Source organism: Thunnus maccoyii, chromosome 14 (genome assembly GCF_910596095.1).
Source record: "Thunnus maccoyii chromosome 14, fThuMac1.1, whole genome shotgun sequence".
Lineage (NCBI taxonomy): Eukaryota > Metazoa > Chordata > Actinopteri > Scombriformes > Scombridae > Thunnus > Thunnus maccoyii.
In genome coordinates this window covers 27,456,597-27,475,978 of record NC_056546.1, presented here as the reverse complement: position 1 = coordinate 27,475,978, position 19,382 = coordinate 27,456,597, and the positions used below count along the sequence as shown (strand labels likewise).

General features: G+C 40.4%; 1 protein-coding gene across 1 annotated transcript in view; it reads left to right on the top strand.

Moving 5' to 3' along the window:
* LOC121911615 overlaps positions 1 to 19,382 on the top strand; it is a 336,594-nt gene that overhangs the window by 126,663 nt on the left and 190,549 nt on the right. Inside the window, exon 6 of the mRNA XM_042433259.1 lies at positions 2,914 to 3,116. Coding sequence (XP_042289193.1) covers positions 2,914 to 3,116 — 203 coding nt within the window. The remainder of the gene's footprint in view (positions 1 to 2,913; positions 3,117 to 19,382) is intronic.

The window sequence follows — 19,382 nt, the reverse complement described above, 5'->3', positions numbered from 1 at the left end:
TGCTGAACTAGCTATATGTGTGTTAGTGTGCCCCCCCCCCCCACCCCTCACTCCTCCAGAGGTCTAACCCACCCTTTCATACCTGGCGCCCCGCTCCGTCTCCCTCCCTGTTACTATCCCTCCACCAAAACTCATATGGGACCACCTCTCATCCTTCTCTTCATTATCCATTCTTTCCACTCCTCTTTTTTTTTTTCTTTCTTGCAGCTCCTCATCTTCTCTCCCTCCCCCTCCACTCGTCTGTCGGTCTGTCTGGCACCTCGAGCGCCGCTAAGCCTTCAACCAGTGTCAAAACGTACGGAGCTGGAACAGTGGCTCTGCTGTGTTTAGGTGGTGGCATTCACACACACTCACACACTCATACAGAAGCAAATACAGCCGTTCGCTCTGAACACACACTTGTTTATACACACATGTACGCTCACACACAAATACACACATGCAAACACAAGTTCAGGCTTGTACAAGGATGATCTGTCACACACACATACACACACACACACACACACACACACACACTGTACTGTATGTGGATAATAAACAGCAGAGCAGCAGAACATCAGTCACATGTGTTTGCATTATGGCATGGAGACAGATATGACACAAACCAACCCCTTACCAACAACACATTACACACACACACACACACACACACACACACCGTGATACTGTGAGTTATTGAGTCAGACAAGTCAAAGCCTTCCAAAGTTGGTGTGTGTGTGTGTGTGTGTGTGTGTGAGCATGTGTGTGTGTGTGTGTGTAATAATCCATTGGTTCTGTTCTGTGCTGATTCCGGGCGCTAAGCCCTGCCACAATTATTCAAATCCAGGCTTTTAGTTGCAGCACACCTCTCTCCATGGGCCTATGAGCCGGTAATCTTGCCTTTGGCCCTGCATTTCAAATGGCCTTAACTCCCATAAGGAATGCATATGAAGAGGAGCCACTAGTGGCTTAATCCGCCCTGTTTAAGTTGCTGAAACGTACACCTGTCACGCCGTCTCGCACCGGAGCTTGTGGCTACTGATAGCTGGGCTGTAAATCCAAAGGCATGTAGCTTTTTAGCCCTTTTTAAAAAAAAAAAAATATTATCGTGCCGTTTGGTGGGGAGGTGTGGGGTGTAGAGGTAGAGAAGACCCCCTCCTGTCCTTACACCATGTCATTTTTTTTCTTCTTTATTTCCTGGCTCTTTTTAATTTTTAAATATATTTTTTTTTTATCTGTGAGTCTGACTCATTTTATTTCCATCCCTCTCTTCCATGTATCTGTTTGTACCTTTCTCTCTCTTTGATACTGGTGCTATTCTCTTCCTACTACTCTGTATTTTTATGTTTTTATAGATTTTTTAATATGTATTCTGTAAGTTCTTGCAGACTGTTCAGTCAACATATCTGTTACATTAAAATAACACCAATTCCAAAATCTTTCATGTTTTATTTTATTAAATGATCTGTAGTTTCATAAATTATACATTACATATTTTAAATAAAAAATGAATAAATAAAAAAGTCAATATATTGATCCAACCAACAGAAAGTATTGTAAATATCCTTAAGATTTCACCTCTGGTTTATTTAGTGACACCTGTGGCACACTAAGACCCACAGAGCTCCAGTCAACATGTTCGGCCATGAGGAAGATTAGATGACTCCTTTCTATCGCTGTAGCGAGCTGGAACTTGTACCAAAGTAAATATGTTTCCTCTTCAAAATGCCAAGGATCAGCTGTTCCTCTCTACCAAATGATGTAATTACATGACATACTGTATGTGCATGCAACCTGTGAACATGCATTGTTTTCTGTGAATCAAACACCATTCAAATGAAGTGTAGGAATGTTGGACTCCACCACTGACAATGCAAACTTCTTTATAGAGTGGTAAATATCTATTGAGTGTAAATACATTTAATGGTTAAAAGCTGACGAAAATCTTAAGTATCATAACTTTAAAGGTCAATTATTATTTTCATAGTTTTGGTCATATTTCCTATTGGTAAGAGCAAACAGTAAAGTTGTTATCCAAACTGTACAGCCATCACAGACTTCCTGGTTCAGTTTTGACCCAGTGTGTTGGTGGTTGTGCCACACACAGTTTTCCAGTGCAACGAGGAATTATTACCAACATTTGGGGTGTTTTGGATAATCTGAGTATAGTTAATAGCTTTGAATAGACTTGACCATATCACATACATACTATATATGTTACTGATTCTATTTATGTTGACCTAAAACCTTACATAGTGCATGACATTAGCCCTGGACTATTTATTTACTGATTTAATGGACTGATGACCAAAGGAGTTAAAGAGTCCTCTGTACAGTCTAAATCTTTTATTTGATTGCAAAAGCTGATATTCTCCCAAATGTCAGAAATAACAGAAAACATGATGATATATGAGGAGATGTTCTGCTGTAATATTTGTGGGTCATATATGTGTTTTTTATAGGTTGATTAAATAATCCTAACTCTTAAGTCCATTTACTAGTTATTTCCATTGCTTTCCACTGCATCTCATGGTCTTCATCAGAGGATGGAGTTGTTATATAGAGTCAGACATTTTTTTCTTTGATGTGCTAATGTTCATGTAGCCTACAACTGTACAATTGTCTTTGTACTCAAAGTATGTATGCAGGTTGAATCTTGGGGGTTGATGGTTTAACCATACCTGTCACCTCACAGCCTGTCAGCTTATTGGTGTACATATATACTGTAGGCATGTGGCATGTTAATCCTTTTTTTTTATTACCTCAAGAAGACCCAACATGGGATTGCAACTTGTTCTATTTAAATGCATTTGTGGTTTAGAGTCAGTGTGCAGGCTGTGAGTGTTTCATCAGTGAGTTCAGTGTTATCATAACAGATACAGATGAAGGAAAAAACTATGCAAGTAAGACAAAAGAATTTTCTCTCAATAGAAAGATACCAGACATGGTTTGAGGAAACGAAAAGCATCATCTCCACCAGAAGGCCCCAGCTACCTATTACAGCCAAAAAGGAGCAGAATAGTCACTGCTTTGTCTACACACAAACATGCACACACACACACACACACCCCAGCTCACACAGTGTCTGTGGTAGGGACAGCGATCAGCTCAGGACAGCTGCACAGCAGCCTCAGGTAAGACAGAAACTCGCAGCCTCTTACACAAGGGACCAGCGTGTACTCGACATCTGTCGACACAAACACACACAGACACAAACACGGACACACATACACAGACTTTGAACTTTTTCTTTTTTTTCTTGGCTAACAACAAGCTTTTGTTTGAGCCGGCCACAATATGCTTCGAGTAGACAACTTTGCAACTTGGTACAAATCTCCCAAACTCTCACAAGCGCTGATCAGAGCATGTTGTACCCCCACACACACGCACATGCACACATACGCACACACACACACATAGTCAGCCTCCCAGCGCTCTTCAGCTGGCATGTGTTAGGCCCAGCGGCTGCTCGCTGCCAGGCGGTCTGGGCCTGGACTTTTACCCAGAAGAGGGGCACTGCCAGTAGGCTGATGCTCTACCCGTGGCCCAGGCCTGAAATAAGGCCTTCAGAGGTTTAGTCCCTCCAGTATGTGTGTGTATGTGTGTGTGTGTTTAATATCACTGTATGTATTGGCAGTGATGTGTTGGCCATCTGGTAATCTGGCCCTTCTAGGACCACACATAGCATTAGTAGACTTACAGCTGCCACAGCTATTTACAGGCCCACACACTTGCAGGGACACAGGCACACACATACAGTACAACCACAGCAGCTACCCATAGAGATATACACCCATACACACACCCAAACACACACACGCAGCGGCTGAGGAACACACCCGTACACTCAGAAAAATGCATACACAGGCAGAGGCAAACTAAACACACAGGCAGAGGTTTGTAAAATGACTTTTACAAGCATAGTGACGGACACACACACCTTAAAATATGCACACAGAGGTACAAACACACACACACGCAATTGCACACAGATGCAGGCATGCTGAGACTCTGACACTCTGCTGCCCCACATTCTGTTCGCTTTGTCCATATTCTTATGTAATTTATAAAAATGCGATGTGCTGTTTGTGCTGCTATGTGATCCATGGCCACCTAATGTTCTCCGCCACCTGCTCGGTGTTTGGAGTCGAGGTCTTAATGCGACGGCGTGGGCGACACTGGACAGACCGAGTGCAGAACAGCCAGTGACTCATCGGGCTTCAAAAAAGCCAATCCAGAGAAATAATTGAAAATAAGAGGCCTTTATGTAAGGTGAATGCGGCTAATGAGCAGTCGGCATGTGTATCTGCAAACCATCTTTTGTTCCACTTCATGGCTTTCTGCTACTGTATTTTTCCTCTTCTTTGTTACTTAAAAGTAATGCTTTGTAGTTTGTTTTTGGGGTGTTGGCAGCAAATGCAGCATTTTGTGTTCTGTAAGATTTGGTTTGGCACTAGACAACAGGGTGGAAGGTTGTATAACTACTGCGACTTTTGACTGACTCCTTTCATTTTGAGTTCTTAGCGTTGCATTGTTTTCCCAAGCTGCGCTTGTTCTTTACCAGGCTATTTGCAGTCATGGATACTCACAGATGGTAACTTGTGATCTTTTAGACTTAAACAGTGTGCACTTCCCTGGATGGAGGGCATCTCACCCAAAAGGGGAATACCATTCAATAAGAATTCCTGTTCTATTTCTGTAGTCTTGGACGTCCACTCAGTATTTTTGAACTTAAAAAAAAACAAAAAAAACAACAACTCTCCACCAAAGAACTTTAATAACAAAGACTCAGATTTGTCAAGTCATCGGGGATGCATTCCTGACTCATGTGAAAAAAGTCATTTAACAGAGTCATATTAATTCTTATTTTGTTCTTCTTTTTCCATGTGTTTTAACTTCAGTTTGAGTTGGTTTTAAAAGTCCAAGAAAATAGAAATAGTGAGTCCGCACCACTCCACAATCAACATAACAATTTGTGATTTTAGACTTAAAGCTGCATGAAGTGCTTTTGGCCACTAGGGGGCTAAAAGACTACAATACAAACTTACTGATATACCATCCACTTATAAAGTTATTATGACTAAAAATTGCATTTATGAATCCAGCAGATACAGAACAACAAGGTCATCTCAATGGAGTTGAGTATTTGGCCACAGGAAGATTACTTTATATTTACCTTTAGCCATGTTTTTGTATGGAAGTGAATTGTATTCATCAAAGAAAAAAATGAATTGGAGATGTTATCTCATAATTATTACATAATATTTCATAATGATTTTGAAGATCTGAGAAGATCTCATAATTACAAGAAGATTTTATCATAATTATGAGAAAACAAGTCGTAATTTGTCTTGACAGTTCATTCTAGACACTGGAAATACAAGTTGACAAAATAATCTCCACTGAAAGTCAATTTACTTGCTTGTTATGGATTTTTTTTTAACATATCACACAGTCATACAGTCTGGAACTGTAAACTGAGACTTTAAATTATTCTGAGCACTTCTAGGACTTGTTCATGTTGGTTTAAAAGTTGAGCTTTCATTCTTGAACATACGAGTAAATGACCTTGATTGGTGGTTTTTTGTCAACTCCTGTTCCAAAGTCTAAAATAAACCATCAATCCACTGGTAGAGTCTCTTTTGACTGGTGTCTTTTGCCTGAATATCGATGGGTCCACAGATGTTGTCTGCAGACAGGAACGCATTAGTAGATCAATTTCACATGCACTTATTCCAGTACTAGCTTACAAAAACAACTATGGTCAGAGATCATTTTTTTCCACACATACACTAAAATTTGGATTGAGATCCCATATTACATTAGATCAATAACCTCTATTACACACTTCAAACAGGTATATAAACACTATCTGATGGAAGGACACACATACAACCACTGATCCAACTCACATACACCATCTTACTCACTCCACTTAAAGGTGCAGTGTGTAGAATTTAGTGGCATCTAGCAGAACACACTTGGCAGAAATGGAATATAATATTCATAAGTATGTTTTAATCAGTGTATAATCACCTGAAAATAAGGATCGTGTTTTCGTTACCTTAGAATGAGCCCTTTATATCTACATAGAGAGCGGGTCCTCTTCCATGAAGGCTGCCATGTTGCACCGCCATGTATCTACAGAAGCCTAGAACGGACAAACCAAATGCTGGTTCTAGAGAGGGCCTTTCGCATTTTTCGCAAGTTTCATGGCCACCGTAGGTTCTTTCACACACTTGGAAGGGCAGTGAGGGGTATTCAGTTTGTTGCAATCTGCAACCTGACCGCTAGATGCCACTAAATCCTACACACTGGTCCTTTAAGTCCTCACCTCTGTAGTGTCTGTGTAGCTGTTTATGTTTTTTTGTTGTTTTGTTTCTGTTTTTATATTGTAATGTGTTTCTGTCTTTAATGTGCTGCAGAACACAAACCTGCTGTAAACCAGTTTTAACTGAGTCAGGCCAGTTTAAATGTAACACATTTTAACACCTTTAATGTTACTTTTAATCTTTCCCTGTATAATAATAATAAATGAAATGAAATGAAAATGTATGGAATCTGGAAGGTAACATTTAGATGTCCTTGGTTATTGTTATCTGCAGAATGTATTGACCATGTGTGCCGTCCCCGTCATCATCACATCTTTCTGATGCAATCACTTTCTTGACAGCCTCAAACTACCACCTCCTCCCTCCTCTACCTATAGTACAATCCAGCTGTGAAGGTTGGGGGAATGGCCCGAGGACACTGGCTGCTTTCTCCTGATGTTTCACCTTTGACACTGTCGATCCCTTCCTCACTGCACCACCCCAAAGCCTTGAAGTGACAAATCAGTTGATATTTTGAAAAATAGAGGGATCCTGTCTCTGTACTGTCTCTGTCTGTATGCAGTACAGACAGAGACAGTACAGAGACAGTGGTGGTGTAATTTAATTTTCTTGTTTGTATGCGCAACATCTGCATTTTGTGACTGTCCTGCCATTATTAAATCAGGTGAGGATTTACAGAACAGCATTGGAGACACGTTCTTCCTATTTTATCTGTTACATTACATTGAGCAAGGCCACAGATGTCTCTTATTACATACATACAGTGCATTGTGCACACACAATTTCACACAGAAAAAAAATACAGTCAAACCACATGAATGAAGGTGGCATAGCTTCTAGCTGCATGTACAGCTGGAGGTCCTTTTTCTAGTCGTGTTCAGTTACAGTCATCTGCCTGTACAATAATACCCCCATAAAATTAACATTATGATTGAGCTATCACATAATGACTGCACATCCAAGTGACTGGATATTCTCTCTTCCCAGGGAAGAATGTCCATTTGATTAGAGGAGGAATATGGGCTGATCGAGGGGATAATGGCCCGACCAAGGGAATCAGCGCACAAAATGAAACGTCTCACGCTTCTCTGACACACACTGGAAGTAAATGGTGTAAAGCCAAGGGCATATCGATTTTCAGCTATATCATATCCCTACTTTTCTGTATTTTCCTTGCTCCATAGCTGTGAAATGTCTTCCAGTTCCATATACACTGGACACTGGAAACATGCCAGATAGGGAAGTGCTCAGAGAGAGAGAGAAGAAACACTAGTGGCCTTGTCAAAATTCATGAGTCTCAAAAGTTGCTTGGGAAATGGTAGCAGGGTGGCCTTGTGGTTAAAAAGACCATAACTGGAATGTCCCAGTTTCCATCCTACAGTAATCTAATGAAATTAAAGCAGTTTAAGTTAAAGAACAAACACAGCAAGCGAGCCCTAGAGGCTGCTATATTAATTACAACCATCATATATGAACATGTAAAAAAAACACCATACTGCCAGTTTTGGTCACACTAGACAGTGGCACAGCGAAATTCAACTTGGTGACTGATCACATGCAGCGCTGGCTGGCAAACTACTGTGGCTAACACGCTAGCTAGCCAACATGCTAGCACTAGTCAGTCATAATAGCTCACCTAGCTGCCTAGCTTACTAACTGTCAGTAACTGGACAATAATTGGTTTGCTATTGGTAAATGACACATTCACATGTCAAAGTTCATCAAAGTTGAACTTGACAAAATATTTTTATGGATTTACTTTGTTTGCATCAGTAAATATGCTGATAGCAGCAGTTCAGTTGAAATTAACTGATTTCACTGCAAAATGTAGTCATTCTAAATGTTGGTGTTACCAGGCCTTAAAAGATGCACTGTCAAGCTTTCTTGTAAGCATACAAAATTTATGTTTACATTCAATTTACTCACCAACTCTGTGTGTATCTTTGACATCTAGCAAAATATCAAATCCATTTCCTTCCTCAGAAACATCTGCAAAGGCTGATTTTTCTTAAATCCTGCATTGTTAACCTCCATGTTTAGTAGCTTGCACTCTTCCCTGCCTTTGTTGGCACATTGGTGCATGTCTTGGCGCACATCACCAGCTGTAATTGGGGGAAAAGTGTGAAACCATTGGCAGGAATGTGTATCACGGCACCTGTGTGCATGAGTGCAAACCAACAGACAAACAAAATGCAGACCCACTCATAGAAAAAAACTGCTCCATAGCACTACTAACACTAGGGTCAGAGACTCCACAGGGTACCCTTTAATGGGGCAACAAAAAGTTTGTCTTGAACATTCTGCTGGAGGAAAGGTTAAAGGATCAAAAGATGAAAATATGTACTTCGGTCTATGAATGTACTCAACAGATTTCATGCAATCTGCCTCTTTTTTATTTTTATTTTTTGATTTGAGGGACTTGTGGCCATACTATTACTAAAAGCCTGGCTATGGCCCTGGCTAAAGGGGAGTTCATGTGCCCAACATAAAAAAATGTTCATCCTCTTGAGAGTATGATTGTCTTGAGAAATGTCATGGCAATCTTTTTTTTTTTTTTTTTTTTGTACCATGGCAAACCTTTTTTCCACCCGTTATGGAAGTTGTTAACTGACTCAGCAGTAGGAAACGAATCTGTCCATCCACATAGCTATTGAAGTTTATCATCTATCACGGTATAGATTTTAGATCATATCATCCAGCTCGATTAGAATACATGTTCTGACCAAACACAACAGATCAGAGTATCCCTTCAAAGTAATGACTATGGTCAAATTCATAAAATTAGCAAAGACTATGGTTACATGTGTGCTTTTGTTTGAAAAATTACCACCACCTCCTGCTTTTCCCAATTCGAGAACCAGTAGGATTTGTGCATTTTACTCCTCCCCCACAGCCATCACTACACACACACACAGTGCCACACTTCTATGTCCATACTATTATCCATTTTTCACGTCCAATTGCTCTGTTATGGTAATCGTCGAAGGCTCGCCATGGGCTGATTACTCACAGCTGACTTCAGAAGCTTCTCCCTCCTCTCTCCTGCCGTTCTCCTGCTGGCTCTTAATGCACTATTAACCCATTCCTGCTTATTAATTCCTTCCTAGTCATTGCGAGGCGTCCACTCCATGATATCTGTCATCATTCCATGCCTATTAGCTCCTCGGCCAACAGTTATTCCTAGCACGCCACCACTCTTCCTCGTCCTCTCCCCCTCCCTCCCTCTCCTAACAGTCTGTTTAAGGAAGTGTAATTGCTGTGAGGGGGGCCTCAGTAAGTAGGAATTTAAGATACTGCCACTTTGAGGCCAAGCTGCAATTGTATTCCCGTCGCTCTCGTGTGATTACAGTGTCCGTGATCCTTCATGCTACTCATGCTTTCTGTATTGTGGTTGGCTACAATAATGGTTGTTACAATTAGGTCACAACTGTGATGATTTCTGCAGGGCTGTTGTCTTCGTTCAGTTATTTAATGGACAGTGCTTTGTGGTGTTTTTTTCTCAGTGTGGTGTGCTTGCTGTCTGTGTTGTGGTAAGGCCTGTGTTCAACTGCCTTATCCAAATATGACTAAAACGGTGTGATTATATCAAAAGGATTGTTTTCTGAAGGAGTCCGCAGAACTTGATACACTGACATAATTTTCTAAAATGTTTGACATTTTCATAACTTAGTTTTTGTGCCTGACTGTTTTGATAAAAAACACCGTTGGTAACCAAAGTTTCTGAAAGTTTTGGTCAGGTCAAGTGCTTTTCTTGGTGGACCACTGCTCTCATAAGTCTGTCTGTTTGGGCCTTTTCTGGACAGGGATTCTCTCGGAGTACTTTATGTTCCCCCGCTATAAATCCTAATGGAGCGCTCTTGGATAAAGAACAGGAATATTCCTCACAGTGGATCTTGGCAGTTGGCTCTGGAACTGCCGCTTGTGTCAGGGCCTGTGGTTTTGGACCGTCCCGAAACATATGGAGGAATGCTGGAATCACACAAAGCCCTTTAGCTCGCCGGGCTCAACCGCACATCGTCTCGGGTTTCCTTAAGACCACATTAAAGTGGAGCGGTAGCACAAAGTGTGGTCTTTTTGATGGAACTTTTACTGATTTTTATACAGGCTGGTCACACATGACTCCGCAGCCGTCAATCAATCAAAAGCAGTGTTTATTCTGCTTTTTTTCCACACAAACGTTGGTCCCAAAGCAAACTTGACCACGAGTGGCCCAAAAGTGCCAAAGCAATGAAAAACTAAATTATAAAGACAGCTGTTACTGCAAATGATCTAAGACAATAACGACAGACTGGGTAGAAACCAAGACCTAATGGTTGTGTTGATATTATAGGATCGTGCAGTCTACACAATCCAATTGTGGCTTAAACCAAGAAAACACTATAAGACTAAGATATATCTCAGATAAGTCCAATACAGCTTTATGACTTGGTGAAACATAAAGCTATGGTGTGCATGGTGAAATCTTTTGATGTAAAGTTTTCTCTGAATGTGCTGTAATGTCTGGCAGGCAAAAGAAAACAGTGGCAGAAGGGTTTAGGAGCGGTGCTCACATTAATGAAAAAACCTGTTAGGGGGCCCAGGAGCAAAAATTTTCAGTCAAGCCCCAACTGACCCCTACCTATAACCCCTAATTCAAAACCTACTGCTGTATGTGCTTTGTGTATGTACCCTGTCTCCTCCAAGTTCCCATTACAGTGCATACTGCACATGTCCACTTAATTTTATTGTCTGTTTATGTTTATTATATTTATTGAGACCTGTAGTCCTTTAGTGGAATAAGACTGACTGGCCCTCAGTTGTCTCTAAGTTGGAGGTAATTTGAATGAACACAACTTTATTTAGAAATATTCACCATTTGAGGACAACGAAAACTAAAATAAGGTTTTTAAAACTAGTTTGGTGTGAAAAAAATACCCTTTACTCAAGGTGTACTTGCTAACCTTCTTTCAATCATTCATCAGCCACTCACATTTGATGCCAAAAATTATCCTTGAACATATGACACCCCCCCCCCACAGACTTACACACAACTCCCTGTTATTATGTACAATGACGACAATCTCTGTGAGAACTTAGCAAACTCCATCCGTTGATGAAGACCATGACATGCTGCTCAAAAGCTTTGAAAAGACTGTAGTAGGTGGATTTTTTATTTTTTTTTCAAATTAGTAAAACCAAGTCAAAAACGACTTGGTGCTAAAGTTGGAACCAGCCATGGTTCAGTAAGGAAGCAGATGGAGACTCATATTCAGGGGACTCAACCTGTACTATCCCCTTATATTCAGTTCTTTGACTCAGCCAACGGCAGGCAAACATGTAACTAGAGGCCAAGAGCAACTTTTTATATGGACTAAAGACTACACCAGGTGACAAAACAATCTCACAAGGCAATGTATATGTTCAAATTTCCATTTTTTTCTGAGGACTTTAAGGACTTTTGGTCCATGCTGGCTTAAAAGTTAAGACTCAAATTCATTCTTGACCTGGTCACCACGCGAGAAGGTCTGTGGTAAGTACAACTATTGCTACTCTGCTTGAAGCTATCCTAAATCTTCTAGGAATAAAAACCTTACCTTCATGGTAAATGACTTTACTTTGCTACTGACTATACAGAGTTTTAAAAGAGTAAAGTAGATCTGTGCTGTAATTGCTGACAGTATTTAAGCCCCATTACAATGAGACCCAGTCAGCTCTGACACAGCTGAACACCATCCATTGTCTCATCCCTTCCCTCCTCCCACTCCCCTTTTTAACTTTCCATCTTATTCAATACTAACCCTGACGATTTGGCATTCACACCAATTTGCCATTCCCAACTCTGCTAATAACTCCGGCCTTTTATTGCATTAGCGATTCACCGCTCCGCTGTGGAAGTCATCGCCTAGCTGTTCTCTCGCTAACGTGCTAGCCCCCTTTGATTTCCAGTTGCATATATCAACCTGCAATTACAGGACCTGGTCTGGAAACTGTCAAGCATGACTGCAGAGGTATTGGAGTTATTGCAATTACACTCAGGTAATTGAGCTGCCATGGGTGAAGATGTTAAACGCTGTGTCTATAGTGGGAGTCCGTGTCGCCACTGTCTCATTCCATTTCACTCCTTTTCTCTGCGTAACACACTGTGTTAAATGCAACTTTTTTTCCCCAATAAACCAGTCAGACGTACTAAACTGCAAAACAGTGTGAGCTGATATTTCTTTCTACAATGAACTGCTGTTAGATACACTGTGGCAATGCAATGCATTCTGAAAAGCTACTTTGTTCTTTAATTAGCTAGAACAATAGACAGTCAGATCAGCTCACCACTGAGAGATTTGTTTGCTTTTACAATAAACTGAATTGAAGATATTGTTATCCATTGTCAGAAATTTCTGAAGATGTTCTATGAAACTCTCATCTATAGTGTTCAGCTAAAACATTAACACTGACATAAAGATAGATTCGATGCACTTAGAACATCTAGAAATACAAATGTAACATTAAAAGAGCTATATCAGGTTTAACCTACTGTCAGTGTTTGGAAATGTGTTTATTGCCACATTACCTTATATGTCTTAATTTAGGTAAATGTCAGAGATTCATATATCCTTGGAGAGTGTATTCTAAAACCTGAATAAAATACCCTATACCCTAGTGCTGCACACTTTTCAGAATAACCAGAGCTATTTGATGAAGAAACATTTGACGTGAATAGTTGCATTTAAAATTTAGGGTGATTTTTTATAAATGTAGAATTTACCTTCATGTAGGAAAATGAAACTGTTCTCCAAAGAAAAATGACTGGATCGGTTGTTTATGCAAGTGCCCCAATACAACATTACATTCAAGTGACAGAAGCCCTCTACTGGCTGTAGTAATTATGATGGCAGCGAAGGAGGAAATTAGATGTTATGATGTTATTTTAGAGCGACAAACACAGCAACTATGGGCTAACAACAGCATCATCACCAACTGCTACTTTTTGTTCGATTTTACTTTTCATTTTACTCTTTTACTCAAGTCAAATAATGACAGTGACCTATCTGACTTTATTGGCATCAAAGGTCAATACTAACAACAGGAATGACTAAACCATTATGGCCAAATTATTTACAATACCAGTTAACACTTTTCCTTCACTACCAAACTTGATGCATTCATGTAGCTTGAAACACCTTGCAACTATCATGGTTACAGTGCAAATAGGAACTTCCAGCAGTTAATGCAGCGTAGCTTTTAATGGTGCACATTCACCAAATGTTAATATAGACTTTCCACTATCCATTTATGTAAAGATATTTTAATGTCAAGTTGTGTGATACCTTTTTCTTTCATTAAAACTGTCCTAGTGCATGTATAGTACCACTGACATGTCAAATGATGAATTCTGAAAGTATCAATATATGACTGTTGATAGGCAAATAGCAGTTCAGAAAATACATTTGCCTGATAAAAGTTTGTTTTGACTTTCATAAAACTTTTACATAATTTTTCACAAATCTACTGTAGAGAAAAAAATAAATACAAGCCTCTTGTAAATTCCAACGAATACAACCTTGTTACATCTAACACTGTCTCCACATGAAGTGAGGCATTAAATCTACCCTTTTATTTGAATATTGAAATCGAATAAATCTACCAGAAATGACATTTTAATATGTGAATTCTAACACTTTAATTCCCACAACTTAAGCCTATTTCAACATAACAGATTTGTTCTTCATAAACACATATAGATGGCAGTCTAATAGAAATAGTGTATTGATGCCATTTTATTCAACAGCAACAGTTCTTTCAATCAAGCAGCGATGAAGCAGGCCACTGTTAATTGTGCGTGGATAACCAATAAAGTATGTCTCTAGCCTCAAAGTGCAACACAGAACATATATTTGTGCATGAGTCATTTTTAGGCAAATGACTATTAAAATAATCTGTAACTCTATTTGCCTTCACTTACTGATGCCAGAAATGACATCAGCCCTCAATGTTATAAATCAATTTCACTCTTAAATCAATTAATAGAAATAAACAAAACATACAGGCCTGCCTTTCCACTACGCCAGTCAATGGCCCCCCGATGAAATATCCTGAAAAAACTGGCCCATGGTTGAATCTAACTGCTGACCCTTGATATATTACATACAGTATAAACATAATACAAACAACCAGGGGTTCAAAGAGTTGAACTGTGGGCGGAATGCTAGCATTCTGGTGGACTGATAGAGTTAATATGAGGCAGCCTGTTAAAAGCATTAACACACATTAGATTTTACTGTATTCCACATCTATTTCGGGTGTCCTCACCTGGACCACCAACTTGTACTGTTCCACATCCTCTCACTTGAGCCACAGTGTAGAGAAAAAAGTTGCTTAGCTCAGTACTTTTCCTGTGAAGCTATCACTGCTGTAGAGTCCTCCTACCAGCTGGCTTCTGTCGACTTCTATCTCTCCACTTCTCTCCCTTTCTCACACTCTCTCCGTCTCACTCTCTTTTTCCCTCCCCACATGAACCTGGCTTTACCTCATCTACGCATCTGTTTTGCTATCTCTCTCTCTCTCTCTCCCTCTCTCTCCCCTTTTCTGTCCTCCTGTGTGTGCCTCTGTCTTTCAGTCTGTCTATATACACTGACCCTGTCCTCATTACCGTCACAACACTGCAGCAGCTGGTTGCCTGAGTCACAGCCGCCATTGTCGATTCCTCACTCGTCCCACTCTCACCCACTTAACGAAGTGAGGTGGAGGAAGAGCGAGTGAGAGAGAGAGGAAAACAGGTGGAGAGAAGAGGGCAGGAGCAAAAAAAAAAAAGAGAGTGAAGGTGAGAGAGCTGAAAGGAGGCAAAAGAAGAAAGTGAGTGAAATTCACAGAAATCGGAAGGGCCTTCAAAGGTTTTTACTTATGCTATTGGTTTCATATCGAATCATTTTATGTTTGACATATGAATAAATTATTTTGATATCCTCTGTACTTACACAAGACAACAGTAATTTAACATACAGTATAGTTAGGTTTGCTGTTTGTTGTTGTCTAGTAGGTCTTCTGGGAAAAAATCCTGCTTTAAATTTCTGCTTTGAAACAATCATAACCCTCATGACTGAGCAGACAAAAGAAAAGAACGCCACCTACCGAAACTCAAACTTCATTAACAGAATATTTAAGCAAACAGATGCTACCATAGCACCTACACTCTTTGATTGACAGGTGAGCTTGAGCATGTGCAGGGAAAAAAGAGCACAGCAGTGAATGCTTCTCTGAGCACGATCGAGAAAATCTTGAAAAGTGATGAACATAGGAAATCAGCAATTCAGAATTACATTTCAATCATTTGAATTCTGCTGGTTTGGAACAGTTAAATATTCTTTTATGATTCTTTATAGAAAATGTCCAATGGACGTCACATGCATGTTACTATGGTACTTTAGTGCAGCATTGCAAAGTGTTGTTGGTTAAAAATTGTACAAACATTTCATAATTACCATATTTCAGGGCGAACTGTCGTACATTAAAATCCAGACTTTGGCACAACAGCAACTGAGTTTGCAACGTATATGACTCTGTAACACTGTTCACGATACATTCATGGGTTCACCAAGTTGACTGCAATGGGCTCCGCTTAGCAGGTCAGCTTTCATTATACAGGTCATAGGACACAGGTTACATTATTTTACCATAAACCATTAACCTACCAAACAAATGATTTGACTTACTCTACAGATTTTACACATTAAAATCAGTATACTCTTTCGTGGCAGACATTTCTTTGCAGGAAAAGTGCAATTAATATCACTGATGATGGCTTAATCCCTTTTACTTCAAATTCATGAGCCTAGTATAATAGTACATGATGGTTCACCAGTATGGCTTCCTTGGACACTTGAATGGAACTGAACCATGTTAAGGTTACCAGTTCCACCTGTTCGTCTCCTGCTATGACAAGTAAAAATACCTGCTGTGAAAACCTCTATTCCAGGACCCTGAAACTGAAGCAGCTAAATAGAATGGAATGACGTGTCCCAATGTGCCCCACTGTGAGTGATACTCACACTTTGAAATATAACCAGAGAAAATAACCCTGATGATGTCATCAGGGATTGGCGACTACAACTTTATGACAGAATTGTACAGTTTGGAAGATGTACATCACTAGGCAAGTGGGTGTTATAAAGATGGTTTCACATTGCATTATGGGAAGTGGAGGACATTTGCTGCTTTTGCTTTTTGGACCAATACAAGGGACTAAAAGTTGGGACATCTTGGCCTCTGCTGTTTTATTTTTATTATTTACTATTTTTTTATCTTTCTCTTGTGAACCCCCAACTTGATAGAAGTCCAATACTACAGATAAATCACTGTTGTACCAATACCTATATCTTCCATAACCGAAGGTTCTGAAAAAGAGTCAGACTGTGTGAGGTGACAGTGAGTGGTGACAGTGGCTGATGCGTGAGATCTCAGGGATGCAAATGTATCATTTATGGCAGATCTAATATTGATCAAGTATTGTATACCTGGCAACACTGCCGTGGTGCCACACAACCAACCATCTCGGGGTTACTTATGGCACCAAAGCTGGCCACAAAGCTTACAGAGCCAATTTCGGTACTCTGTAGAATCACCTTTATTAAGAGCGTGGGCTTGAGGCGAGCAGGGGAACAATGTAGATAGAGACAGATAGCAAGGGAGCGGAAGAGATATACTAGGTAAGGCTGCGGCGAAGGAGGGCGAGATAGTGACTGTGTGTGTGTCAGAGAGAGAGAATGGGAGGGGTGGGGGGGGGGTGGGGGAGGTGGGTGTGGGTCGAGCTTAGCCAATCCTGTGCGTGGCACTCTCATCTGAATTAAGCTGTGCAAAACAGGCCCCAGGGCTTGGTTGCTAAGCAGTGAGATGGGCTTGCCGATTTCCACGGAGACCTCAGTGGCGAGAGCCTCTCTGATGGCCTGAACCAGACACCCCATAATAATGAGCAGCGCCACGGCAACAATAGAGACCCCAAATAACGGGGTGCACACTGCTCGTTTGCTGTAACGAGAGGAATTATGCATGTTATGCAGGATAATTCCATTGTACTGCTTTACCCCATGTTGCGATACTGACAGTGACCTCCCAAATATGCCATATGGAGCGTGTTATCTAAGTCTTTAGGCTCTTTATTTTTTAGCCAAAGAAATATCCAGTGAAATGTTTCTTTATGCCAGTGTTGGGTAATCTACTCAGCAAGGGATACCAAGTTCAGTTCCTCTTCCTCTTTGTTTGCCTCTCTAGCTGAGGGGGGCGCATTTCTAGCTATTTTGTAATTTGTAGCCATAGAGACATGTTGGTAAACTTGGTAACCGTGGCAGCAGGGATTCTATTTGTTTCCCTGAGAGCTCTCGAGGTCCGCTCGTAAGGGCATTTTCCTGAGGTCTTGTTTTTTTTTCTTCTTCTTCTTTTGAGGGGGGTACGGCTGGCGGAGGAATTGCGGGTGACCTTTTGGGTTTTAGAGAGTGGAGAAAGCTAAACAAGCCAAAGTCTGTTAGTCTGTCAACAAACACTTAAAGGTCTCAGGAGAAGTTGGGAGCCTCCGGGGGCCAGGGAATGCTATTCATCTGGAGTGTAGGCAAGCACGGTCAAGGATGCTTCAACAGGGCACGTAAACAAGGACAAATGCCTAGCCATTCTCGTAATAATCTGGTACCAATATGCAGACGCTGGCTGGGGCACTGTATGGGACTGCATGTTAAAGGTTAAGTGAAACATATGAATAATTATGTGCTGTCTCACTGATTCCCTTGTTTGGAGGTCCAGAAACATTCGCAAATGTTAGCGGTGGCATTGTAGATGTAGATGTATTTGTAGATGCAACAGCGAAGTCACATGTTACCTTTTTGTGTGTGAGTGTGTGTGTATATGTGTGTGCGTGCATGCGTGAGAGATGGGATGACTGACAGGGTTGCTGTGACATTTTTGGTGTGATTATAATAGTTTTTTTTTCTTCATCTGATTAATATAGATTTAGACATTACTGCCCGGAGGCAAGCTAAAATGTCATAACTGAATCATAACTGGTATTTTTGGATTACTACAATTCATTACGATTCTTGTTTCCTTTTTTCCTGTAAAGATACTACATTTTTATCGGTTCATGTTACATGGAAGATTCCATTTTTTTTTTCAAGAAACATTGACATTTAATTTCACTCATCTCTCGTCTAATTCTTTATCATTACTCACTTTGTTTTTAGGGTTACTTTCATAGATTCATTCATGTATTCAGTGGCTCACTGATGATGCATTAGGAGACACTTTTGCTGGCCTCTCCTGATGCCTCTTATGTTGTAAGCAGCTGCTTTTATACCTTCAACTGCTTTAAAACATGATCATTAGCATAATACTGCATGTTAAAAACTCTCGAGAGCATAGTTCATGCTTTTAAAGTAAAAGTTTGTTGACCTTCATCTGCACCTCTCGCCACTTCTCCAAACAGGAGCATGATCTAGCAGGCACAGTGCACTGACTCCTTTACTATTTACAGTCTACCTTTACAGACATTTTAATTAACCAAATTATAAAATAAACAGCAAAAAAAAGAGAAGAAAAGCACATTTTAAATGACAGTGTTAGTGGTGGCCCGATGTGGCCAGGCAATTAGCTGCTGCCAGGGAAGGCGACTGTGGCGATTTTTCTTGCTTAACTCATTAGAGGGGTCTCCGGCAGTGTGCTCACTCATGTCAGGCCCGCATAATTACTTTAAAACAAGAGGAAAAAAAAAATCAAAGTAGCCACTGTCTGGCATTGTTCGCTGCCCCCTCATCTTGGAATTTAATTAGGCGTTCATTTTAATAAAAGCCCATTTGGGATGAAATGCAGCGTTAATAGTATTCTGGTCCCCTAAAGGCTGTCACGTCTTCATCTGTGGCTTAGATGGACACTGACAGGTGACATCATGGCTTTTTATAACCAGATATCAAAGCGCTTTGATAAGATGGTGGAACAATAATGTACAAACCCAAATGGAGCTAAAACTCACTGGCCATGAAATATTAAAAGCACGTTTAATCATTATGTGACTGAAATGGATTTAATAGGTGAAATCAGTGAGATTGTAGCTTTCAT